The sequence below is a fragment of the Acomys minous genome, assembly GCF_964271855.1.
Source record: "Acomys minous genome assembly, chromosome: 19".
In the NCBI taxonomy this organism is placed as follows: domain Eukaryota; kingdom Metazoa; phylum Chordata; class Mammalia; order Rodentia; family Muridae; genus Acomys; species Acomys minous.
In genome coordinates, this window is record NC_140499.1 from 61,069,889 (window position 1) to 61,094,286 (window position 24,398).

Here is a 24,398-nt window from a genome sequence, read left to right on the forward strand (position 1 = left end):
ATGAAAAATTAAAGAACCTGGAGCTGAGGGTATGTAGGGGAAATAACTATCTAACTTATTCCTAATTACTTCAGGCATCTTCATGGAAGAGGACTTGGTTTGATATTACTTTGTAGAACAAACCAGCACCAATATGCACGGGCTGCAGAAAGACACTTTGGACTCAATTTAAAAAGTCAAGCCAGAGACCAGTGTGGTGGCGCACACCTTTAATCCTGGCACTCAGGAGGCAGAGGCAGGTGGATCTCCATGAGTTCGAGGCCAGCCTGGTCTACAAAGTGAGTCCAGGACAGCCAGGGCTACACAGAGAGACCCTGTTTAAGTGGGGGTGGGGATATGTCAAGCCAGGAGCAGTGGCACACAAATGCAACCTAATATGCAAAGGTTGAAGCAAGAGCATACCTCCAAGTTAAAAGTTAGCCTGAGGGGCTGGAGAGATGGCTCAGCACTTGGGAGAACTGGGAGTTCTTCCAGAGCGTGAACACTGCCTGTGAGAAGAGGACAGAAGGGAACTACCAAGGTAGTTCCTGCCTCAGTCTCCTGAGAGTGAGTTCTGGGGTTAGAGGTGTGAGCTGCCACCTCTCACATCCAGGGGTGTGTGTGTGTGTGTGTGTGTGTGTGTGTGTGTGTGTGTGTGTATGTACAATGGGTGTGCCACATGCCCACGGAGGGCGGAGGATAGGGGTCGGTTCTGTCCTTCCACCAGCTGTGGGTCCTGTAGATGGAACTCGGGTCATCAGGCTTGGCAGCAAAGGTTTTCCACCTGCTCGGTGATCTTGCTGGCCCGAGACAGGTAATTTGAAAAGGAAGTCTAAAAGCCAAGATGGGGAGACGTTCGCACAGTTCTCTGGCTTTACCGTGTGGCGTCACCGAGGGAACCTACTGCTACTTACAATGCCTCGTTTTTTTAACTGAGAAAATGGAAATAGGTAGAAATGAGAAAAGAAAGGCAGTGTTATTCCAGAGGACCGAGGAGGGAACTAAGGCGGGTGACCTGTGTGTGGCTTCCTCAAGTGCACACTCCTCCTTTTCCACCTCTGCCCTACACTGACATTCATTTCCGTGTCTTTCTATCTCCAACACCTACGAAGGTGAACTAGAAACACAAGGCCCTCTTCTGTTCTCTAATGAAAAGCTTTGTGGGAAAAGGAAGTTGGAACTAATGACTGAAGTTAGTACTTATGTATGCATTGTTTATTTATTTTTGTTTTCTTTCTTCTTCTTCTCCCTGCCCTCCCACCCCCACAGACAGGGTTTCTCTGTGTAGCCTCTGCTGTCCTGGACTCACTTTGGAAACACAGATCAGGCTGGCCCCCATCTCACCAAAATCTGCTTGTCTCTGTCTCCCTGAGTTTTGGGATTAAAGAAAAACAAAAACAAAAAAACCACCACCACCACCACCACCAACAACAACAAAAAGATGTGCACCACCATGCCCGGCCTTTGTTTTGTTTTGTTTTGTTTTTTTCTTTGTTTTTCGAGACAGGGTTTCTCTGTGTAGCCTTGGCTGCTCTGGACTCGCTTTGTAGACCAGGCTGGCCTCGAACTCACAGCGATCTACCTGCCTCTGTCTCCCGAGTGCTGGGATTATAGGCGTGCGCCACCACGCCCGGCTTTGTTTTGTGTTTTTTCAAAACACAGTTTCACTGTGTTGTCCTGGGTCTCCTGGAACTGGTTCTGTAGACTAGGCTGGCTTCGAACTTAAAAAGATTCACTTGCCGCTGCCTCCCTAGTGTTGGGATTCAAGGTATCTTACCACCTCTGCCCTGCTTGAAATGAGTGTTTTCAGTTGCCCCAGCAGCTGTGGGCTGTGATATAGCCTACACTGTTGGAAGATCCCTGTTTGATCTGCAGCATTGCATATAACTGGGCGTGGTGGCCCATGTGTGTAACTGCCGCACTCAGAAGTAGAGGCAGGAGGATCAGAAAAATCTAGGTGATCTTCAGCTATATTTTAGTTCTAGGCTAGCCTTGGCTACATGAGAGCCTGTCTTAGAATAAATATACTGGGGCTAGAGCGATGGCTCAGTGAATGAAAGTGCTTACCATGCAAGCGTGAGAGCGTGGTTGGAGCATAGCATAAACACCTGGATTTCTAGTAGTCCTGTGGGGAGACGGGAATCTATAGAAGGTCAAGGGGCAGCTGCTATGCGCAGTAGAAATATCACAAATGGCTGGGAGGCAGAGGCAGGTGGATCTCTGCAAGTTTGAGGCCCGTCTGGTCTACAAAGCAAACCCAGGACATCCAGGGCTACACATGGAAACCCTGTCTTGAAAAACCAAAAATTAAAAAAAAAAAAAAATCACAAATGGCGGTGGTGGTGAATTTCTTTCTTTCTTTTTTTTTTCTTTTGTTTTGTTTTGTTTTGTTTTTTTGAGACAGGGTTTCTCTGTGTAGCCTTGGCCATCCTGGACTCACTTTGTAGACCAGGCTGGCCTCGAACTCACAGCAATCGCCTGCCCCTGCCTCCCGAGTGCTGGGACTAAAGGCGTGCGCCACCATGCCTGGTTTATGGTGGTGAATTTCTTTAATCCCAGCACTCAGGAAGCAGAAGCAGGAGAGTCTCTATGAGGTTGAGGCTTGTCTAGTCTATATAGCGAGTTCAGGGACAACTGTAATTACATAGAGAGAAACAGTCTCAAACAAAACAAAACATAACCAAAAACCATTAAAAAAAGAAAGGGAAAAAAAAAAGAGAAGAAAAAAATAAAAAAGAAAGAAAGAAAATAAGCAGCCAGATGTGGTCCCGCACACCTTTAATCTCAGCATTTAGGAAGCAGAGGCAGATGGATCTCTATGAGATTGAGACCAGTCTAGTCTACAGAGCCAGGTTCAGGACAGCGAAAGCTACATAATGAGGATTTGTCTCAAAAAGTAGGGGCTGGAGAAATAGCTCAGCAATTGCGAGCACTGGCACCCACATGGCAGCTCACAACTGTCTGTAACTCCAGTTCCAGAGGCTCTGACAGTCTCTCACAGGCATACATGCAGGCAAAAAAACCAAAGCAAATAAAAAAGACATATATATATTTTTTGTTTGTTTGTTTGTTTGTTTTTGTTTTTGAGACAGAGTTTCTCTGTGTAGCCTTGGCTGTCCTGGACTTGCTTTGTAGACCAGGCTGGCCTTGAACTCACAGTGATCAGCCTGCCTCCACCTCCCAAGTGCTGGGGCTAAAGGCATGCACCACCATGCCTCGCAAAAATAGATATATTATTAAAAAAAAAAAAAAAAAAGAAAACCCAAAACCAACAAGACCCTTTTTCAAAGAAAGTGAAAAGCATGGACTGACACCTTATGTAGTCCCCATGTTGTGTGTGTGTGTGTGTGTCCCTGCCTCCCATCACAAAGAATGATCCCACCAATAAAGTAGATGTAAATTATAGTGATCCTGACTGGTTACTTTTGTGTTTCCAGGTCACGGATAATTGACTATTTATGTCCTCTAAGGTTTAAAGTTCTTTATAACAAATGAAAAAGTCAGTGTGGCAGTTTCCTCTGGCTGAGGCAGTCTGTAAGGTCTAGGGGTCTGAAGACACCTATTAAAGCCTATGAGAATTCTCAACTCCTTTAACTTCTGCTCAGACCAGAATTCTAAAAAAAGATTATTTCATTTCTCTTTCTTTCTTTCTGTTTTTTTTTTTTTTTTAAGACAGGATTTCTCTGTGTAGCCTTGGTTGTCTTGGACTTGCTTTGTAGACCAGGGTGGCCTCGAACTCACATTGATTTGCCTGCCTCTGCCTCCTGAGTGCTGGGATTACACGGGTGTGCCACCATGCCCGGCTTTACTTCATTTCTTTAAAAATACAAACATTTAATTTTATTTATATTTGCTTGATCATTTTATGTATATGAGTGTTTTGCCTACAGGTATGCATGCACACCACTTGTGTGCTTTTAGCCTTTGAAACTCAGAAGGGGGTCACTGTATTTCTCTGGACTGGAGTTATGATCATGATGTGGGTTCTAGGAATTAAACTTGGGTCCTTTGCAAGAGCAACAAGTATTCTTAATGGCCGAGCTGAGCTAACTCTTCAGCCTCCTCCCTGAGTGTTTTTTGGCTTTGCTGGCCTCAAACTGGCTATACAGCCAAAACCTGGCCTTGAATTTTTTGTTGTTTCAAATCATAATAATAAAAAAATACAGGGGCTGGGGAGATGGTTCAGTGGTTAAGAGCACTGGCTGCTCTTCCAGAGGACCTGGGTTCAGTTCCCAGCACCCACACAGCAGCTCACAACTGTCTGTAAATCTAGTTCCAAGGGATCTGACACCCTCACATAGATATACATGCAGGCAAAATACCAATGCATAAAAAAAATAATTGAAAAAATGTAAAAATAAAATACAATGTGTGCATATGGTGTGTGTGTGTGTGTGTGTGTGTGTGTGTGTGTGTGTGTGTGTAAGACAACTCTGTGGAGCCCTTTCTCTCCTTTCACCTTTCTGTCAGCTCTAAGGATAGAATCAGGTGCCAGGCTTGAGCCCACATGTTCCACATACTGACCCATCTTCCTGACCCTGACCTTTGAGTTCTGAATCCTCTAACTTCCACCTTCCCAGTGCTAGGATTATGATGTGAGCCACCGTGCCTGGACCACCTTTTTATGCTGTTTTATTTTTTGAAGACAAGGTTTTACCCTGTAACCCAGGCTGACTGGAACTCACTGAATATTCCAGGCTTACTTTGAACTCATGACAACCTGCCTCAGTCTCCCAGTGCTGGGGGGACTGCCTTGAGCCACCGGGCCTGGCTTCTCTGTTTTCAGAGACCAGTCTCATTACCCTGCCCAGTTTGGTTTTGGACTCAAGAAGTAGCCGAAAGCTAGCCTTGAACTCAGGAAGTAAGGAAACCACAAGGCTGGGTTTTGTTTCATCTACTTTCAAAGGCCTCTGGAACTGCAATTAGAAAAATCTCTCTGCTGGAAAGAGGGTGTGAGAAGGAAAAGAACATGAAGAAAATCCTGGGTTTCTTATGCGATCACAAGATGGATTTCAGTTTGGGAAACTCAGGACTTAAAGGATAGAGATGAGACAGAGGGCAAAGCCAAAGACGCACAGCACAGAAAGAGCCAGCCTTGGGGTCAAACGGGAACAAGCCCCGAGGAGTGTGAAGATTCATTGTTTGTACGCTTTCTCTGATCTGATGTCTTACTATGTTGAGAGAATACAGAACATTGGGTTCTGTTCACTTCCATATACCACTTACTAGGGAGTGAGAAAAGCCATTTTTTCAGCTGGCTTGTGTCTCCACCCTAAATTCTGGAACCAATGCTCACAACTGGATTGTCTGAGGGATATACTTTCTTAAGGAATATGAAGGTTCTAGACTTGCAGCAACTCTCACTTGATTACCCTGATCGCAAGACAATTTTATTTTACTTATTTATGTGGTCAAGTAGAGCATTACGAAGTTTGCTCTCCTGGATCGTTATGGAGGAGCTCCCCAAGAGGAAACGATTTCGCCAAACCTCTCTTGCCTTCTTTCCCACCTATTTTCCACTGCACTTTCTGCCCCAGGGAGTGTAAAAGTGCTCTCCGAGCCCAGAGGGCTAGGTCCTGGACCAGCCGCTCCGAGATGACGTAATGCTTTCTGTGGTACACAAAGCGGCCTCCCCCGGGCTGGGCCTCTCTGGCCCCTCCCCCAAGCCAGGATTGCCGCCCCCGCCAGCACCAGCGCGGGTGAGTCCCCCTTTTTGAAAAGCCAGACCAGGGAAACAGGGAACAAAGGCCCCGGAAGGGGCGCCTAGGCACTGCCAGGAGGCTCAGAAATAGACATCACGTCATCTCTCCGCCCGGCGGCGCCAAGCGCCATTTGGTAATACCGTGAAGGACTACACCATTACGGTGCAGAATGAAGCTTGCAGGGCTAGTATTTTACCTCAGCCCTAGCAACCCTCTGACCGGCTTAAGGAGTGGCTTCCTTTCTGCTCCCCACCCCCGCACACCCTTCTTTCCCTGGAGGCCTCCGCCTCCCTTGGCTGCCAGCCACACAGCCCATAGTCTCCACGCTGCCATCTTGACGCCCATCCCCCTTGCCACTTCCCTCTCCTGCAGCCCTCAGAAGTAGGAGGGGGGAGGAAGGGGCACCGCCCTGCGTGCCCCTAGGGGAGGGCTCGGCCTACCCCACCTCTCTTCCTCCAGAAGGAGGGGTTCACAACCTCCGCATGCTTGCCGTGCCTCACCTCCGGCCGTGCTGACAGTGCACCATCAAGGGTTTACCGTCAAGGTTTTAGCAGCCTGGACTTGCTTATCCTCGGTGGCAAGCTGCCCTTGCCCTTGCCAGCGCCTGCAGCCCACAGCCGAAATTCACAAGCTGTCCACTACCTTGCACTCACTCACGACCTCTGGCCCCATTATGGCAGGGCTTGCAGATGCCATCTGGACCTCACTCCCCGCCCATTCCCCAGTTACCTGGCTTTGCAACGGCACTAATTGCCCCAAAATTAGTTTGTCAGGCTCTACTTACCAAAGCTGGGGCGTATATTTGTGATCTCAGCCATGTTGTAATCAGAGGCTGTTGATAAAACACTTTTGCAGAGGTCAGACAACTTTGGGAATCTCGGTCAGTACCGAGGCCGCGGCTGTAGACCTCCAGATCAGGGGAGGGACAAGGTGTCTGGCCGACTGCCCCTGCGACAGTCCCGATCCCTGGTTGCTAGCTGCGCTTTCCTCTTAGATGCTCCAGGGATGCTCTGAGCTAAGGATGCAGGTGCAGTCAGACTGGTCCTGATGCGAGTTAGGCTCCGCCTCTTTCCGAATGGCCCTCGGCAGAAGACTCCGCCTCTGCCCGAAAGGTTCCGGAAGCTCTTCGCGAGAAGACCCGTCCCACTGCCGAGTTTTCCCGAAGATAAGGCTCCGCCCATTCACAGGCTGTGGGGGATTGGGGCTAGAATTTCAAAGCCCAATAAGAAATGTAGGTGTTGTGCTAACTCAGTTGCACATTCCTGTGACTATAGCACTCGAGTGGGTGAGGAAGGAGAGTCAAGGACAGCCTTGGCTAGGTCTCCAAACACAGAAGGGCAGGAAGACAATCGCTTTTGCGTCTTCTGAAGCTGTCATTGTAGTTGCCTCGGTATGTATAGATAGAAGCTGAATCTTCTGGATTACAGAAGCTGTGAAAAACAAAATTCTATCCTGGGCAGAAGCAGGACGATCATGAGTTTCAGGCCAGCCTGAGGTATTATATAGCAAGACTCTGTCTCAAAAAAGCAAAACAATAATAAAGACTTAAAAATCCCCTGGGCGGCGGTGGTGCATGCATGTAAACCCAGCACCCAGGAGTATAAAACACCAGAACCACCTCCAAAAACAGGAATGGATTTTTAAAAAATATTTTATTTAATTTTAATTTATGTGCATTGGCATGAGGCTGTCAGATCTTGGAGTTACAGACAGTTGTGAGCTGCCGTGTGGATGCTGCGAATTGAACCCTGGTCCTTTGGAAGAACAGGAAGTGTTCTTAACCACTGAGCCATCTCTCCAGACCCATGAATGGATTTTTGAAGCTCATGGCCCAGGCACTTTATTGGGCACTGGCTTAATACATTAGGAGCTGGGATTGGAATACCAGATTCCTCTTTTTCATAATTGGGTGCTTTTGTGAACTCATCTATCCTGCAGGGCCAGAATCTGCAAACCGGGGAAAGTGATAAAAATATCCATTGGTTGACAGGTTTATCATGGGACCAAATCACCTGGGATGAAGTGAGGACATTTTGCAAAATGCAGAGTATTAAGCAGGGATGAAGAACTGCTACGCCTTAAATTTGAGTCTGCCTTCGATCTTTGCTGCCTAAAGAATCTCTCTGAATTTTAAGAATTCTCCTTTTATTCCTATGTTCCAGATAGTTTGTGGTGAGGGTGATTAGTTGTCAACTTAAACCATGGATTTCCCCAGCCCCAGTTTTGAGGTGGATCGTTAGCTAAAGGGAGAGAAGGCTAGGATGTGCCTTCCTTCCTTTCTTTTTTTTCTTTCTTCTTTTTCGAGATAGGGTTTCTCTGTGTAGCCCTGGGTGCCCTGGGATTTGCCTTGTAGCCCGACCAGACTGGCCTCGAAATCAGAGATCTGCCTGCCTCTGCCGCTCAGTGCTGGCATTGAGGACTTGCATAACTTTGTTTGCGTGGGAAGTGCCTTTCATATATTTATTTACTGACAAGATAGCGAAGTTCCAAGCCAGGCATGGTGGCGCCTGCCTGTAATCCCAGCACTCCTGAGGCAGAGGTAGGCGGAGTTCGGCAGCCAGGGCTATTACATAGAGAACCCTGTCTCGGAAACAAACAAACAAAAAAAGATAGCTTAGAACTTTTGATCTTCTTGCCTCCAATGTTCCAAGTGCTGCCATTATAGGTGTGCGCCGCCACATTCGGTTTATTTGCTATTGAGATTCAAACTGAAGCGTTTCCAATATGCCAAGGCAAGTACTCTACGAAGTTACATCTTTTATTACCTACCGACCGCCCATCCTACCTGCCTGCCTGCCTACATACCTCTATCATCATCTATTTACCCCCCATCGATCTGTCATGTGTTCTATTACTTTTCCCACGAACTGACGTACTGACGCTGTGGCTTCAGGAGGCCCTAAAAGAAGATGGCGCCTATCACTTGGCGCATGCTCCCTGACGCGCAGGCCCCGCGCCTCGGGGGCGCGCACGTCGCCCGGTGCCGTTGCGTTACTTCCGCTGATGCTGTAGCGAGTTTCCGCGGGATCAGGCCGGCCTGTGTGAGGGTACTGGGTAGTGTGCGGTGGGGCGGGAAGAGGCACGGTAGACGTGGGGCTCCCGGGCGGAGGCAGCCCAGGATGAGGGGCGTCTGCTGCGAGGCTGGGTGCGCGGTGCGTGGGGGCAATCGGGGTAGCGGGGGTGTGAGTGGCGGTGCGGACCTGGGCCAGGCTTGAGCGCCGAGGTGGAGAGCGCAGCTAAGGGACTCCCTGTGAAATGTTTTTCCGAGAGGGGGGATCCTTGGGGTGCTGGCTGCTCGCGCGTTGCTTTCCGTTCACTCAGTTGGTCAGCCCCTCCTGGCCTCCTAGGAGCAGACTCTTGGCGCGAATGTAGTTTGAATAGCTTGGAGCGATTCCCGCACAGTTGGTTCTGACTGAACAGCTTCTAGCTGCTCCCCGATCCCTGAACTTGAAGGATTCATCTGGGAAATAAAGGAATCATCTAGGTTTTTCCCTCTCCCCTCCTTACTCATTTATCGCTGTCTCTGACAGGACCAACGATTCCTCTGTTGGGGTATTGACCTTTATCAAGATAAGAACCCGGGCTTTTAGGGCAAGGGGCCTCCCTTAATGCCCTAGAGAAGGTGAATTGTGGAGGCTTGAGATTACCTCCCCCCCCCCCCCGCCCGTCCCCCGAGACAAGGTTTTTCTGTGTATCCTTGGCTGTTCATGGCCCCACTTTGTGAGGTTGGCCTCCAACTCAACAGAGAGCCACTTGCTTCTGCCTCCCTGACTGCTGGGATTACAGGCGTGCAAACACAGCATCCAGTTTAAGATTCGTTTTATAGATCAAACTCTGACTTAAGTTTTCTCTGGGACTGATGTGTGGTCTTTCAGACTCCAAGGTTGCCGATGGTGCTTATTTTGTTTTTGTGCCTATTGATGAAAGTAAGAGTTTTCGTGCATAGAAGGCTGTAACACAGGCTACAGTTAAGATGGTAAAAATGCTTGCCTTACGTGCATAAAAGCTCTTCTGGGTTCCTTACTCATAAAATGAGGTGTGTTGGAAACACCTGTAAGTGGGGGGCAGCTGGATCACATCTGCCAGATCACTCTGAGGTACATAGCAAGTTGGAAGTCACCTTCCAGTATCTGTGCTTGGTCCAAGTGCAGCACGGCGTTGTTTAGGCCCCACTTTTCATTCATTCATCTCTTCAGGGAACAGTCACCGAGTGTCTGCCTTACCCACAGAGTGTTGGATCCTGGAGACCCCCAGTTAAGGATTCCCTTTCTTCACTGACTCCATAGCTCTGCAGGATGAAGACAAAGATACAGAAGTGACACGCGATGCTGTAAGATTTAATTTGAAAATTTCTGATCATGTGTCTGTATGTCAGTATGTGAACGTGAGTGCAGGTGGCCAGTCCCAGGCTAGTCTGGCTTTGAACTCAGGGAGATCCACCTGCCTCTCTTCCTAGACCGGGAAGAGGTCTGCAAGATGGCGCGAAGCCTGAAGTAACAGAAGCGGAAGAGGTTAAGGCATCACTTGTCAAAGTAGCAGGGTACTCTTCAGTGTGGACTTTTGAGTTGAGCTACTGTAGTCAGTTTCTCACCCTCCCCTAGAAATCGTAGGCGTTTGGTGTGGAATACCGCGCTCGTGATCAAATGTGGGCAGCATGAGATGACAACAGAGCCAGTGTCGTTACTGTCATTACTACTGAGGTGACAAGGATTTGCTTTTTATGCTTCTAGGATGGGACAGAAGTGGGGCTTATAAAATGCTGCCCTGTAAAAAGAGAAGGTCTTTGGTGACAGAGTCTGGGCTGCAGCAGCAGGATGGCCAGGAGGGTGACGCCTTAGACCTAGAGACAGCTGTGAAGCCAGGATTGGACCAGCTCAGAGACTCCGGGTCAGAGCCACTGTCCTGGGGTCAGAGTCAGGACAGTGCAGCGTGCTCTGAAGTACACACCATGCATGAGGTAGCAAACCAGCTCAGCGTGGAGGAGCCATCTTTAAGCCCTAAGATGCTCGCCCAGCGTGTAAACGCACCGGTTCTGGAAGCTGTTGATGTGGCCGTCTCTCAGGAAGTCACCCTTCCTTCCCTGGAGTCTTCCCATTCCCTTTCTGTCCACATGGATAAAGGGAGACTGCAGGCCACTGCTTCAAGGAAAGGGAAGAAAATTCTCTTCAAGTCTGGGCTGGTTAACAGGGAAGACCCCGTAGATCATCCTGTTGTAGGTGAACCTCCTCCTGGAGAGCCTGGTGAAGAAGTCAAGGCGGAAGGAGGTAAGGGCAGAAGGTCTTCGTTGCTTGCTTGCTCTTTATTTTTATTTGTTTTTTCCAGGCAGGGTATCTGTGTAACAGCTATGACTGTTACACTATGTGACTAGCCAGCGGAGGATGGCAGAACACCTGGAACTGATATTAACAAAGGGTTGTGAGCCACCATCTGGGTGCTGGGAGGCAAACCTGGCTTCTCTGCAATATCAACAAGTGTTCTTAATTACTGAGCCATCTCTCCAGCCTTTTCCTTTCAAGCTTTATTGTGCGTATCTGGAGACACGACACTCTATATTGTGTACTCATAAAGTGGGCCTCATGGGAGAGGGCAGAAGTTTTTTGTTTTTTTTGTTTTTTGTTTTTCTGAGGCAAGGTTTCTCTATGATAGCCCTGGAACTCTCTTTGTAGACCAGGCTGACCTGGAACTCACAGAGATCTGCCTGCCTCTGTCTCCCCTTTTCGTGCGCAGGCATACATGCAGGCAGAACACTGTGTATGTGATAAAGTGATAAGTAAATCTTTTAAAAATATCTTTAAAAATCTTTTTAAAAAAATCTTTAAAAAAAATTCTGGGGCTGGAGAGATGGCTCAGCGGTTAAGAGCACCGTCTGCTCTTCCAGAGGTCCTAAGTTCAATTCCCAGCAACCACATAGTGGCTCACAACCATCTGTCATGAGATCTGGTTCCCTCTTCTGGTGTGCAGATGTTCATGCAGGCAGAACACTGTATATGTAATAAATAAATAAATCTTAAAAAAAAAAATTCTGCCAGATGTGGTGGTACACTCCTTTAATCCCAGCACTGGGGAGGCAGAGGCAGGCGGATCGCTGTGAGTTCGAGGCCAGCCTGGTCTACAAACTGAGTCCAGGACAGCCAAGGCTACACAGAGAGACCTTGTCTCAAAGAAACAAAACAAAACAAAACAAAAAAAGAAAAAAAATTGTTTTGGGTTTTAGAGACAAGGTCTTCCATTATCGCTCAGGCTGGTCTGGAATTCTCTTTGCAGCCCTGCCTGTCCTCTTGCTTCTACCTTCTGAATGCTAAAATTACGGTAATTATATACTGTGCTACCATAAAAAGGATGAATTTTATTTTTAGATTTTTGATATTTTCCAATACGTACATGCTTACGTTTTTGGTTATTATATGTGAATTTGAAGACAGATTGCAGAGCAGTGCAGTACGTTAGAAGACAAGGGCTGGGGTGTGTGGGATGTGAGTCAGTTGTAGGGGGCTCTTGCTTACGTTTTCATGGCCCTCATTTTGACCCTCAGTGGTGTGTGTGTGTGTGTGTGTGTGTATGCGTGCACGCGTGTGCGTGTGTTCACTCATAATTGTAACTATTCAAAATTATTAGTTAAAACAGTGTATACGCCGGGCGTGATGGTGCACGCCTTTAATCCCAGCACTCGGGAGGCAGAGGTAGGCAGATCGATGTGAGTTCAAGGCCAGCCTGGTCTACAAAGTGAGTCCAGGATGGCCAAGGCTACACAGAGAGACCCTGTCTCGAAAAACCAAAAAAAAAAAGAAAAACCAAAGAAAACAAAAAAACAGTGTATACTATTTTGATTTTCTCTGTTTTCTTTCTCTCTCTCTTTTTTCTCTCTTTTTTTCCTCTGTTTTTTAAATCCTGTTTTTCTTTATTTTGTGTGTGCATATGTGTATAGTGGGGGAGGGTGGGTGGATGGGTGTGTGCTGAGGTGGGAATGTGCAGATCAGAGGACAACTGTTGTGGGTTGATTCTCTTCTTCACCATGTGGGTTCCTGATATCCAAGTCAAATCTTAAGTCTTAGTGACAAGTGCTATCTTAATCCTCCCTTCTCAAAGTCCACAACAACCACACAATAAGACCCCCGTCTCAAAGAAAGCCAAACTGAGCTTTCATGCAAGGATGGCCTTGAACTTCTGATCCTCCCACATGCTGAGTACAGGCTTGCCCTCTAGGCCTGGTGCAATCCCTGACACCCTGCGTCTGCTATACAGAAGCCAGAAGCCAGCACCATATCTCCTGGAACTGGAGTTCTAGAGAGCCATGAGCTGCCATGTGGGAGTGTTCTCACTCTGGCTCTCTGACTTGCTGGAGCTGGCTCTCTCTCTTCTTCTGAAACAAAGTTTCTCTATCTCGAATAGACTGACCTGGAACTAGCTGTGTAGCCCAAGCTGAAGTCAAAACTCACTGTGTCACCCACCAGGTGTGGTGGCACAGGCCTTTAATCCCAGCATTTGGGAGGCAGAGGCAGATGGATCTCTGTGAGTTTGAGGCCTGCCAGTTCTACACAAGCAAACAAATAAAACCCACAAAAATAAACCTCACTGTGTCAAACTCATAGGGCTCTCTAGCCTCTGCCTTCTGAGAGCTGGGATCAAAGTGACCTGCCACCGTGCCCAACCCTGTTTTCAAGTAACTTTTTTTTTTTCTTTTTTTGGTTTTTCAAGACAGGGTTTTTCTGTGTAGCCTTGGCTGTCCTGGACTCCTTTGTAGACCAGGCTGCCCTCGAACTCACAGCAATCCGCCTGCCTCTGCCTCCCAAGTGGGGGAATTATAGGTGTGCGCCACCACCGCCTGGCCAGTTGTTACATTATTAAACTGTGTTTGTAGAGCACAGTGTCTATCTCTGCCCTTCCTCAGTGTTCCTGGGTTCCAGGGATTGTCCCAGCAGCCTCCTGGAGTAGCTAGAGTTTCAGGTGGTTGTAAGCTGGCCCATCCAAGCTCAGGCCATTTGGAAGAGCAGTGCCTGCTGTTAGTCTCTTTCCACGGCTCTCCCCTCGCTCACTGTTTTCAAGTTGTTCTGGGGGTTGAATTCAGAGCTTCCTTTGTGCATAGTGAGCAGGCACCCTAACTCCAGCTGCGTCTCCAGTGCCCAAATGGAAGGAAGGTCTTAGGAAAGACTGAGGGGAAAGGGAATGGTGAAGGGAGAGAGACAGAGAAGAAAAACTTCATTCAGAATATATTTTAACTTTAGGTCTACTCTAACCTAAGAACAAAAACTGATAGCATGAAAATAGTCGGCGGATGACATATTCACCAGTGGCTCTCAGCCTTCCTAATGCTGCCTCCTTTTCATACAGTTCCTCATGCTGTGGTGACCCCCATCCATGAAATTATTTTATCGCCACTTCATAACTAAAATTTTGCTGCTGTTATGAGTTGTAATGTAAATATCTGATATGCAGGATGTCTAGTATGCGACCTCCATGACAGCAAAGGGTTGTTCAACCCCCAAGTCAAGTACCGCCAGTGTGTTAACAAATTATAAGGTGCAATATGGTCATGTTAATCACTCAGGAAACAAAGAGAAAAAACAATTGAGTAGAAGTTAGGGTTGGGATACACCGGGTCAGTTACCAGCCCTGCTTTAGGGACGCACTCACTGCAGTCCTTGTTAACTAGCCTCTAGCTTGTTGCCCCGTGTGTAGCCCCAGGCTCCATACATAAAGGGAGGTGGGGTCGAAAGTGATTGAGCCATTATTTAAAACAAGGCTTCTTCTTTTTCAGTGGGGTAATGCTATAATTTAGGAACATGTTTTGTACTAATTGATACTGAAGATATCGATATGACAATAGTTCAGAAAATGTAAAGGATATGCTTATGTTTTCTCATTGGAGGGAATAGCTCATAAGAAAATGTAAAGGATATGCTTATGTTTTCTCGTTGGAGGGAAGAGCTCACAAGATAGCTATTTAAAAATGGTCACCCATTGGGAGGCAGAGGCAGGTGGATCACTGTTGGCTTTGTTTCTTAACAATTAAACTTTATTGTACAACCCAACTAATATACACAAGAAGGAAAAAAAGGTTAAAGGGACAGAAGAGTGAACCTTCCGGTATCCGTTCCACGGGACAGGTCCTTAGGTGTCTCCCTGTCCCTCCAGCTGGTCTGGTCCAGTTGCTCTCCCCGAGCGCTCTCTCCTCGCCTCTACTTATTGTTTTTTTTCTCCCCACCTTCCCAGTCACATGCAAAGGGCTGTCTCCTTCTCCCTTCGAGGGTCAATTTGAAAAACAATAGCCACGGTGGGGTTCCCAGGTCGGCTTCCTGAGTTCCAAGCCCAGGAAGGCTCCAAACAGTCTGTCACAAGGTATTCATGGGGTGCCCCAAGGGTAAAGCCCGCCAAGACTGCTTCCACCTGTGACAAAGCTTAATCTTTCCCACAGATCACTGTGAGTTCAAGGCCAGCCTGTTCTACAAAGCGAGTCTAGGATAGCTAAGGCTACACAGAGAAACCCTGTCTCAAAAAAGGGGGGGAAAAAGGGCACCCACCCTTCTTAGCCTTTTGGCTCCGGAATTACAGGTGTGCATCACTGTGTCTAGTTATTCTGGTTTTTTGTTTTTGTTTTTGTTTTTTTGGTTGTTATTTTGCTTTTTAAATGGGTGAGTATGTTTTACCTGCATGTGTGTGTATGCACCACATTCATGCACTGCCCACAGAGGCCAGAAGGGGTGTTGGATCCCTGGATCTGGCGTTAAGGACACTTGTGATCTGCCATGTGAGTGCTGGGAAGCTAGCTTGATCTTTACGTAGGCTGCCAATGTTCTTACCCTCCAGAGCCACCTCAGTGGCCACAGGGTGTGTGTTTCAAGTGAGGAAAGTCACAAGTAATTTGGTTTCCTTTTCTGAGACAGTCTTAGAAGCTCAGGCTGGGCTTGAACTCTGTATGTAGTCTAGACTGGCTTTGAACTTCTGATGCTCCTACCTTTTGCTCCCTAGTGCTGGGTTTACAGGCATGAGCACCACTCCAGTCCCTGTTCTGCCTCCTGACCTCAAGTCTTTACCTCTGATTTCCATGTATACTCCTTGGTATATCTCAGAGATGTTTTCTGTATATGAAAGTATTGATGTAGTCTTTTCTCTTAAAAAAACAAAACAGTGTTTTCTTTTAAGTTTATTTTCACTTTCAAAATTTTAACTTTTTTTTTTTTAATTTTAACATTGTTTTAATCAAGTAACGCAGCTGTTTGAAACAGGAAACTTTAAGACCAAAATTTTAACTTAACTTTTATAATTTTTATGCATTGGTATTTTGTCTGCATGTATGTCTGTGAGAAGGTATCAGATCTTCTGGACCTGGAGTTACAGACCGTTGTGAGCTGCCATGCGGGAGCTGGGAATTGAACCCAGGTTCTCCAGAAGAGCAGCCCTGACCACTGAGCTCTCTCCTGCCCCTCACTGTCAAACTTTCTTTCTTTTTGGCTGATCTGAAGGAAGTTGTCTCAACTGATTGTTCACATTCTGTTACAAATTGATCTCCCATAGTTTCCCTTTTGTCACTACTGCACTGGACTGGCCAAACAAACAAACAAACAAACAAGTAAAATTTAAAGACAAAGTCTCACTGTATAGCTTTGGTGCCTGCAACTCACTCTGTAGACCAGGCTGGCCTTTATAGAATCTGCGTGTCTTCACCTCCTGAGTGCGGGGTTAAAGGCATGGCAGGCTTGGCTGTTTGTCCTTGTGCATGTGTGTGTGAGTGCCCATGACAGTGTGGAGCCCAGCCGACAGCTGGCTGGAGCACCCCCCCCCCCCTTCCCTCTCTCCAGCATCACTTTAGAGTCCAGACTGGTCTGAATTTCACAGACATCTATCTTCTGCCTCCCTAATGCTGGGACTAAAGGCATGTATGTGCTACCTAGCCTAGTGCAGTCTTTCTATGACAACTTGATTTTTTTTTTTTCTTTCTCCTGAAACTCTGAATAGATCAGACTGGCCTCCAATTTATAGTGCTCCTCTCAATTTGGCTTCCCAAGTGATGGGATCACAGTCACATCACAGAACTCCTGCCTTGACAGCTTGATTTTCTTTTTTTAATGTTTCTTTTGGAGAGTAAATATTTAATGATTCATGGTATATTTGCTCATTTGCTCTGTAAAATTGATTACAGAGTCAGGAATATTTGTTTTGCTTTTATTTTCTTGAGACTTACTCTTGCTATGTAGCCCAAGCTTTAAATTCACTTACTATTTTTCTGCCTTAACCTCCCCGGTGCTAGGATGACAGGTGTCTGCCAGTATGCCTCAGACATTTATGTTTTTATGTCTTATTTAGGCTTTCTGTTGTTGTGAAGAGACACCATGATGAAGGCAGCTCTTATTAAAGAAAGTATTTAACTGAGGCTTGCTTACAGTTTCAAAGGGTTAGTCCATTATTGTCAGGATAGGCAGCGTGGCAGTTTGCTGCAGTTGCCATATCTGAGAACTTTACATTCCTGATCCACAAGTAGGCAGCAGCCACTGTACCTGGTATGGGCTTCTGTGAAATCTCAGAGCCTACCCTGGTGACACGCTCCTTCCACTAAGGCCACACTTCCTAACCTTTGGAATCCTCCTCTTTCCCCCCGCCCCCCCCCCCTTTTTTTAGTTTTTTGAGACAGAGTTTCTCTTGTCCTGATTGTCCTGGACTCACTTTGTAGGCCTTGAATTCACAGAGATCCACGAGCTTCTGCCTCCTGAGTGCTGGGATTCAAGGCGGGCGCCATGGAATCCTTCTCAAACAGTCTGCCACCTGGGGCTAAGCATGCAAATACATGAGCGTGTGGGGTCCGTTCTCATTCAAACCAGCACAGTGTTTGTGGGTGTTTGCCTACAAGCGTGTCTGTATACCCGGTGCTGCCTCATGCCTGAAGAGGGCTGGCATCAAGATCCCCTCGAACTGGAGTTGCAGGTGGCTGTGCGCTGCAGTGTGGGTTTGGGAGCTGCACCTGGGTCCTCTGCAGGCACAGCCAGTGCTCTCAACTGCTAAGCTGTCTCTCCTGCTCCTCTTTCGGACATTTTTATATCATTGATAGTTGATGTGTTAATGGTCAACTCTAAATAACTGTCCCTTTGTCATCTGATACTCCCTACCCTATAATGACCTGAGTTTTGTTTTCTTGGTGCTGTGAACTGAACCAGAGCTGTCATCTGTACTAGGCTAGCACTTTATTATTGAACTAAATCTCCAACCCGTGGTCGCCTTTTTCTTAGGAAAACACACATTTTAAAACATACTTTAACTCAAAATACCATAACAGTTACCTCATTTATTCTGTGAATTAGAGACGAGTAGCTTGGATCTGTGTGTTCGTTTCATCGTTTGCTTTGGGAGGCTGTCTTGCAGAGCAGGCGAAGCCTGTGTGTACAGTGTACTTCATGAGGGTGCGGATCGGAGGGTCCTAGGAAAGGTGCTGATCGGAGGATCCTAGGAAAGATGCTGATCGGAGGGTCCTAGGAGAGGTGCTGATCGGAGGGTCCTAGGAAAGATGCTGATCGGAGGGTCCTAGGAGAGGTGCTGATCGGAGGGTCCTAGGAAAGATGCTGATCGGAGGGTCCTAGGAAAGATGCTGATCGGAGGGTCCTAGGAGAGGTGCTGATCGGAGGGTCCTAGGAAAGATGCTGATCGGAGGGTCCTAGGAGAGGTGCGGATCGGAGGGTCCTAGGAGAGGTGCGGATCGGAGGGTCCTAGGAGAGGTGCTGATCGGAGGGTCCTAGGAAAGATGCTGATCGGAGGGTCCTAGGAGAGGTGCGGATCGGAGGGTCCTAGGAGAGGTGCGGATCGGAGGGTCCTAGGAGAGGTGCGGATTGGAGGGTCCTAGGAGAGGTGCCGATCGGAGGGTCCTAGGAGAGGTGCTGATCCGAGGGTCCTAGGAGAGGTGCGGATCAGAGGGTCCTAGGAGAGGTGCCGATCGGAGGGTCCTAGGAGAGGTGCAGATCGGAGGGTCCTAGGAGAGGTGCTGATCGGAGGGTCCTAGGAGAGGTGCGGATCTGGCAGTAGGTAGCACATGGTGAAGAACAGCAGAGTGTAGTGTTTGCGATTCTTCTAGGGAAACTTGAGGTGCATTCTGGAGGGGAGTTACCCTTGCTGTCATCAGGCAGCCAGTCTGCAAAGCCGGGAGCCCAGCCTAGGAGAGCATCCCAGCCGGATGCTTCCGCCTTTCCTCAAGAAAAGCCACTCGGAGCTCCGGTTCACCAAGCTGAGGAGGAGATGGAGGATGCTGGACTCTTTATTCCAACGGGTAGGCTTTCTTTTTCTTTGTAATTAAAACAAAACAAAGCAAAAGCAATTGTAGAGGACCAAAAGAATAGACTGATGAAGTGTGGAGTACGTGTGTAGCCACTGACGTGTCAGAGAGTGTTGTCGGGATAATGGCAGCATCTGGGGTCTCTGCGCACAATCAACCTTGTCTTCCCTTTCAGTTCCTAGTTACACTTGGATTTAGTAGTAGATCCTGACCTCTAACAGCACGTGTTCATTCACCCTCTGCCCTCATGAGTGGAATAGATGTATTTCTTCTTGGTGGTTGTTTTCCACTCGATGTTGTATGTATGAAACTCATTCATACTGTCTAAAATAGCCAATTGTTCATTTTTATTGTTGTTTGATGCTCTGTTGTTTGAGTATTTAGATTTTCGTTTTTCTTCTTGCTTTGGGAATTAAACCTAGAACTTTTACATGCTTGCCTTAAAGCATTTTACCCCCGGAGCCATCTTACCAGCATTTTAATTTTTTCTTAGTTGGTAATTAGGAGTGTTGGTCAGGCATGGTGCTGCCTGCCTGGAATCCCACAAGTCGAGGCTTGGGGGAGTAAGTAAGTCAGTAAGTGCCTGAGAGGTGCGTTAGTAACTTCCGTCCTTGCTGGCCTGCGTGCTTGTCTCCTGGTCTGCACAGGAGGCACTAGCACTCCTAAGACTTCAAGACCTTCCCTGTTGTTGCAGGTATGCGGTGGTGTGCATTGAGGTGGCAGGGGGTGCATTGCAGGTATGCGGTGGTGTGCATTGAGGTGGCAGGGAGTGCATCGCAGGTGTGCGGTGGTGTGCATTGAGGTGGCAGGGAGTGCATGTCCACGCTTTATCTCCTTTGGAGAAATGGTCACTGTTGTGCTGTCTGTTGTTAAGCTGAAACTGGTTTTTTGTTTTTTAAAATTTAGAAATTTTTTTAGGTTTTATTTACTGTATATGACGCTCTATTTACACCTGCAGGCCAGAAGAGTACATCAGATCACATTACAGATGGCTGTGAGCCACCATGTGGTTGTTGGGAATCAAACTCAGGACCTCTGGAAGAGCAGACAGTGCTCTTAACCACTGAGCCATCTCCCTAGCCCTAAAATTTTTTTGAAGTATAGTTTCACTTGGAGAGTTTAGCTGTCCTCAAATTTGATATATTCTGCCTTAGTTTCCCTTTCACTTTATTTATTTATTTATTTGTTTATTTTGAGATAAGGTCTCTGTTATGTAGCCCTGGCTGTCTTGGAACTTACTATGTAGATTAGGCTGGCCTCAAATTCAGAATTCCACCTGCCTCTGCCACCTGAGTGTTGGGATTAAAGGTGTGTTACAAACAACCCAAATAAATAAATAAACAAGCAAACAAATAAATAAATTGTTTTCAGGGGTCAGAATGGATGGTTATAGGTTTTTATTCTAGTACCACTTATTAAAAACAAATAACTTCTTGCCAGTGGTACAGGCCTTTAATTACAGCATTCGGGAAGCTGAGGCCGGCAGATTGCTGTGAGTTTGAGGCCAGCCTGGTCTGTAAATCAAGTTCAGGACAGCCAAGGCTACACAGAGAGACCCTGTCTTGAAAAACCAAAAAAAAAAAAAAAAAAAAAAAAAAAAAACAAAACACCAAAAAAAGCAAACCAAATAACTTCTTTTTAAAAAAGATTTATTTATTTCTTTTACATATATGAGTCCTCTATCTGCATGAACACTTGCAGGCCACAAGAGGATATCAAATACCAGTACAGATGCTTGTGAGCTACCATGTGGGGCTGGGAATTGAACTCATAGCCTTTGAAAGAGCAGACAGTGCTCTTAACTGCTGAGCTCTCTCCAGCCCCAAATAACTTCTTAATTACTTGAAGGTTTTTTCATTCATAGAGGCTGTTTGATTTGTTGTAGACAGACCAGACTACTTTGTTTATTATTAGCGTGTGTGTGTGTGTGTGTGTGTGTGTGTGTGTGTGTTTTGTAGTGAATGTATACTGCATCCATGATGGAGGTCCCCACAGAACCCTGAGTTCTCTCTTCCACTGTGGGATCTGAGTATTCTACTCAGGTCATCAGGCCTTCATGGTAGCTGCCCTTACCTAGTCAGCCTGCCTACTTACTTGGGTTTTGTTTTGCTTTTTGATCTCATTGTGTAGTCCAAGCTAGACTTAGGGTTATGGAAAGGCTCTGCCTTGTGAAAGCTGGAGTGACAAGCAAGCATTCTAGCTATTGTGTGAGAGCCAGAATGAAGGCTCCCGAGTAACCTGCTTTCTTTTGTATTTCTCCACTCTTTTTCTAGTAGTTGTCTTTTTTGTTTCAGTTCAGTCTCGGACCTAATATTTCACTTAGTTATGGTCTTTAGTCTTCAGTCTATCTTGTCTTTAGTTACTTTATTCTTCCTCCACTTTTTTTTTTAAACTATGTTTTTCAGTGTTTGTATGTGTGTGCTCCATGGCATGAACATGGGGATTGTGTGTGTGTTTGTGCCCACTCAGGCATGGGACTGTGCTCCAGGACAGCAGTGTGGAGGCCAGAGGACAGCTTGCAGAAGTCACAAGTCAGTCCTGCACTTCTGTGTGGGTCCTGGGATCAGTCAGGCAGTCAGGCTTGGTGGCAAGTGCTGAGCCATCTCAGTAGCCTTATCCCTCTCCCCCACAGGGTTTCTCTTTGTGTAACCTTGTGTAACCTTGGCTGTCCCGCTTTCTAGACCAGGCTGGCCTTAAGATCACAGATTATTTGTTTTGAAGAGGGTCTTACTCTGTGTCCCTGGCTGGAAGTCACCATATACCCCACAACCTTGAAGTTGCTGAGATTTTCCTACTTCCATGTCTTCTGAGTGCTGGGATTACACATGTAAACTACCTTGCCAGGTTCCCCTGTGGGGAGTGTGGAACATCTGGTTGTTTGTAGGATCTTGCGCCTGTGGATTTTTCCCTCTGGTGTTCTCTCATGCTCAGATTTCAGTTCTGCATTTGTGTAAGAGTGCCTCAGAAAGTAGACACCTCCTCCAGTGCCCCCTGAGAGTGGACGTGATGTCAGTGCAGGTTGTTACTGGTAAGGGTTTCCATGACGGCAAACCTTCAGGGCACAGTTTGACATGGACACGCCTCTAAGTCTCTACCAGTCATTTTAGTCTGAATTGTTAACATGTGGTTCTAATGTTAAGTCTTTTTCCTTCTGATTTCTTTGTCATAAATGGAGTTTTTCTGTGGAAAGGGTGGCACACACATATAATGCTGGCATTTAGGAGGTTGAGGCAGAGAATTGTCTTGATTTTCTTTTCTTTTTCTTTAAAGCTTTATTTATTATTATGTATACAGTGCTCTGCCTGCATGTACACCTGCAGGCCAGAAGAGGGCATCAGACCTCATTATAGATGGCTGTGAGCCACCATGTGGTTGCTGGGAATTGAACTCAGGACCTCTGGAAGAGCGGCCAGTGCTCTTAACCTCTGAGCCATCTCTCCAGCCCTACCTTGATTTTCAGTTCAGTCTGTGCAGTGTATTAAGACCCTGGCAAAGGAAGGAAAGAAGGTTTGTTCTGTAAGGCCTGTCGGGACTGTTTTGTCTTTGGAGTCAGGCTTGATTTGTGCTGCAGGCTGGTCTTGAACTCATAGTCCTCTGTCTGAGTGCTGGGATCACACGTCTACGTTACCACACCTAGTTAAGGTTTTACATAGAGAACATAGGCTCATGGCTTACGTTTGTTAGTTAGTTAGTTTGTTTATTTATTCCAAGACGGTTTCTCTGTGTTGCCATGGCTGTCCTGGACTCACTTTGTAGACCAGGCTGACCTCGAACTCACAGCGATCCGCCTGCCTCTGCCTCCCGAGTGCTGGGATTAAAGGCGTGCGCCACCGCACTTCAATATTATCAATGTTATTCTTTCCAGCTCTTTTTGTTTGTTTGTTTTTGTTTTTTGTTTTTTGAGACAGGGTTTCTCTGTGTAGCCTTGGCTGTCCTGGTCTCGCTTTATAGACCAGGCTGGCCTCGAACTCCTGAGTGCTGGGAGTAAAGGCCTGTGTCACCGTGCCCAGCTGGAGACAGAGTTTCCTGTGGTCAGGGCTGGCTCTGATCGTGTGTAAACCACGTTGGCCTGGATCACGTGTGTGCAGAGCTGGGTTATTTTTGTTCTATGCTTTCAGTAACGTGTCACTTCACCTACAATCACAGAATTGTGTGTGTGTGTGTGTGTGTGTGTGTGTGTGTGTGTGTGTGTGTCTATAAGTCATATAGTTTTGGGGCTAGGGTATAGCTCAATTGGTTGAGGTCCTACCTAGTATGCACGAACCTGGGCTCTAGTACTGAACACAGGAGTCATGGTGGGACACGTATTAATGCTCAGGAGATAAAGACTCAGAATTCTTTCCCTCTCCTACTGTCTATAACAAGTTCAGAGAAAACCTGGGTGATACTTTGTCTCAAAAAAGTTTTATTTATTCTTTTATTTATTTTTGGTTGTTCTAGGATTCAAACTCAAGTCCTTGTACATCTAAGCATGCTCTTCCCTTCCGAGTCCATGTCCCTGCCTGTAGTTTATATGCTTGTGCAGGCCTAAATTATTCAATTAGATTGATTTAATTTATTTTTTCCCCCTGAGATAAGGATTTTTGTTTTTGTTTTTGTTTTTCAAGACAGGGTTTCTTTGTGTAGCCTTGGCTGTCCTGGACTTGCTTTGTAGACCAGGCTGGCCTCGAACTCACAGCGATCCGCCTGCCTCTGCCTCCCGAGTGCTGGGATTACAGGCTCTACTACACCTGCTTCTTTCCAGTTTTTTAATGTAGGTGTGTGTGTGTGTGTGTGTGTGTGTGTGTGTGTGTGTGGTGTGTGTGTTTGTGTGTGAGAGGGGGGGGGGAGAATTAAAGCTGTTAAGATGACTAAGAAGCAAAGGTGCTTCCTCCTGAGACTGATGACCCAAGTCTGATCCCTGCATTTCACTTGTGGCAGGAGGGGACTGATTTCTGCAGATTGTCCTTTGACTCGGCTGTGTGGGCTGTGGCATCCCTCCCATAAGTAAAGGAATGGATATGACAAAAATAGTTTAAAAAACACTTTTCAAGTGAAATTGTGGTATTATTCCTACTACAAATGATTTCTTTCATAGAGTGCACCAGTAAGCCTTCTGATTCTGTAATTTTCTTTGTAGCAAATTCAGTTTCTTTTATTTTCTAAATGTATTTATTCATGCGCATTCATGTATGTGAGCTCTCTGTCTTTGTGCCCATCATGCACAGGCAGACTCTAGGCTGTGAGCCCCGTGTGGGTGCTGGGAACTGCGCTCAGGACCTCTGCAAGAGCGGTCAGTGCTCTTAACCACTCACTGAGCCATCTCTCAAATTTAGTTTCTTTAAACATTTTATTTATTGTGTGAACACACTCATTTTTGTGGAGGTCAGTGGACACCTGTGAAAGAGGTGGTTCCCTCAGTCCATCATGTGGGTTCTGCGATCATGCAGTTTCTTAGGCTTGGCAGTAAGCATCTTTAGCCTATT

At 46.7% G+C, this 24,398-nt stretch overlaps 2 protein-coding genes across 10 annotated transcripts in view; one reads left to right on the forward strand and one right to left on the reverse strand.

Moving 5' to 3' along the window:
* SYT11 (synaptotagmin 11) overlaps positions 1–6,757 on the reverse strand; it is a 28,298-nt gene extending 21,541 nt beyond the window's left edge. The window contains exon 1 of one of the 2 annotated variants that reach the window (XM_084768965.1): positions 6,466–6,757. In XM_084768965.1, coding sequence (XP_084625091.1) covers positions 6,466–6,499 — 34 coding nt within the window. In that variant the 5' untranslated portion in view covers positions 6,500–6,757. The remainder of the gene's footprint in view (positions 1–6,465) is intronic. The other variant, XM_084768964.1, reaches the window with a different exon arrangement.
* The window catches only part of LOC311590099 (GON-4-like protein), a 65,997-nt gene continuing 47,258 nt past the window's right edge, over positions 5,660–24,398 (forward strand). For 2 of the 8 annotated variants that reach the window (XM_084768946.1, XM_084768952.1), the window contains exons 1-4: positions 8,707–8,833; positions 9,911–10,011; positions 10,412–10,945; positions 18,736–18,927. In XM_084768946.1, the coding sequence (XP_084625072.1) occupies positions 10,438–10,945; positions 18,736–18,927 (700 nt within the window). In that variant the 5' untranslated portion in view covers positions 8,707–8,833; positions 9,911–10,011; positions 10,412–10,437. Of the gene's footprint in view, positions 5,679–8,587; positions 8,840–9,365; positions 10,012–10,411; positions 10,946–18,735; positions 18,928–24,398 lie in introns of those variants that run through there. The other 6 variants (XM_084768951.1, XM_084768947.1, XM_084768949.1 and 3 more) reach the window with 6 other exon arrangements.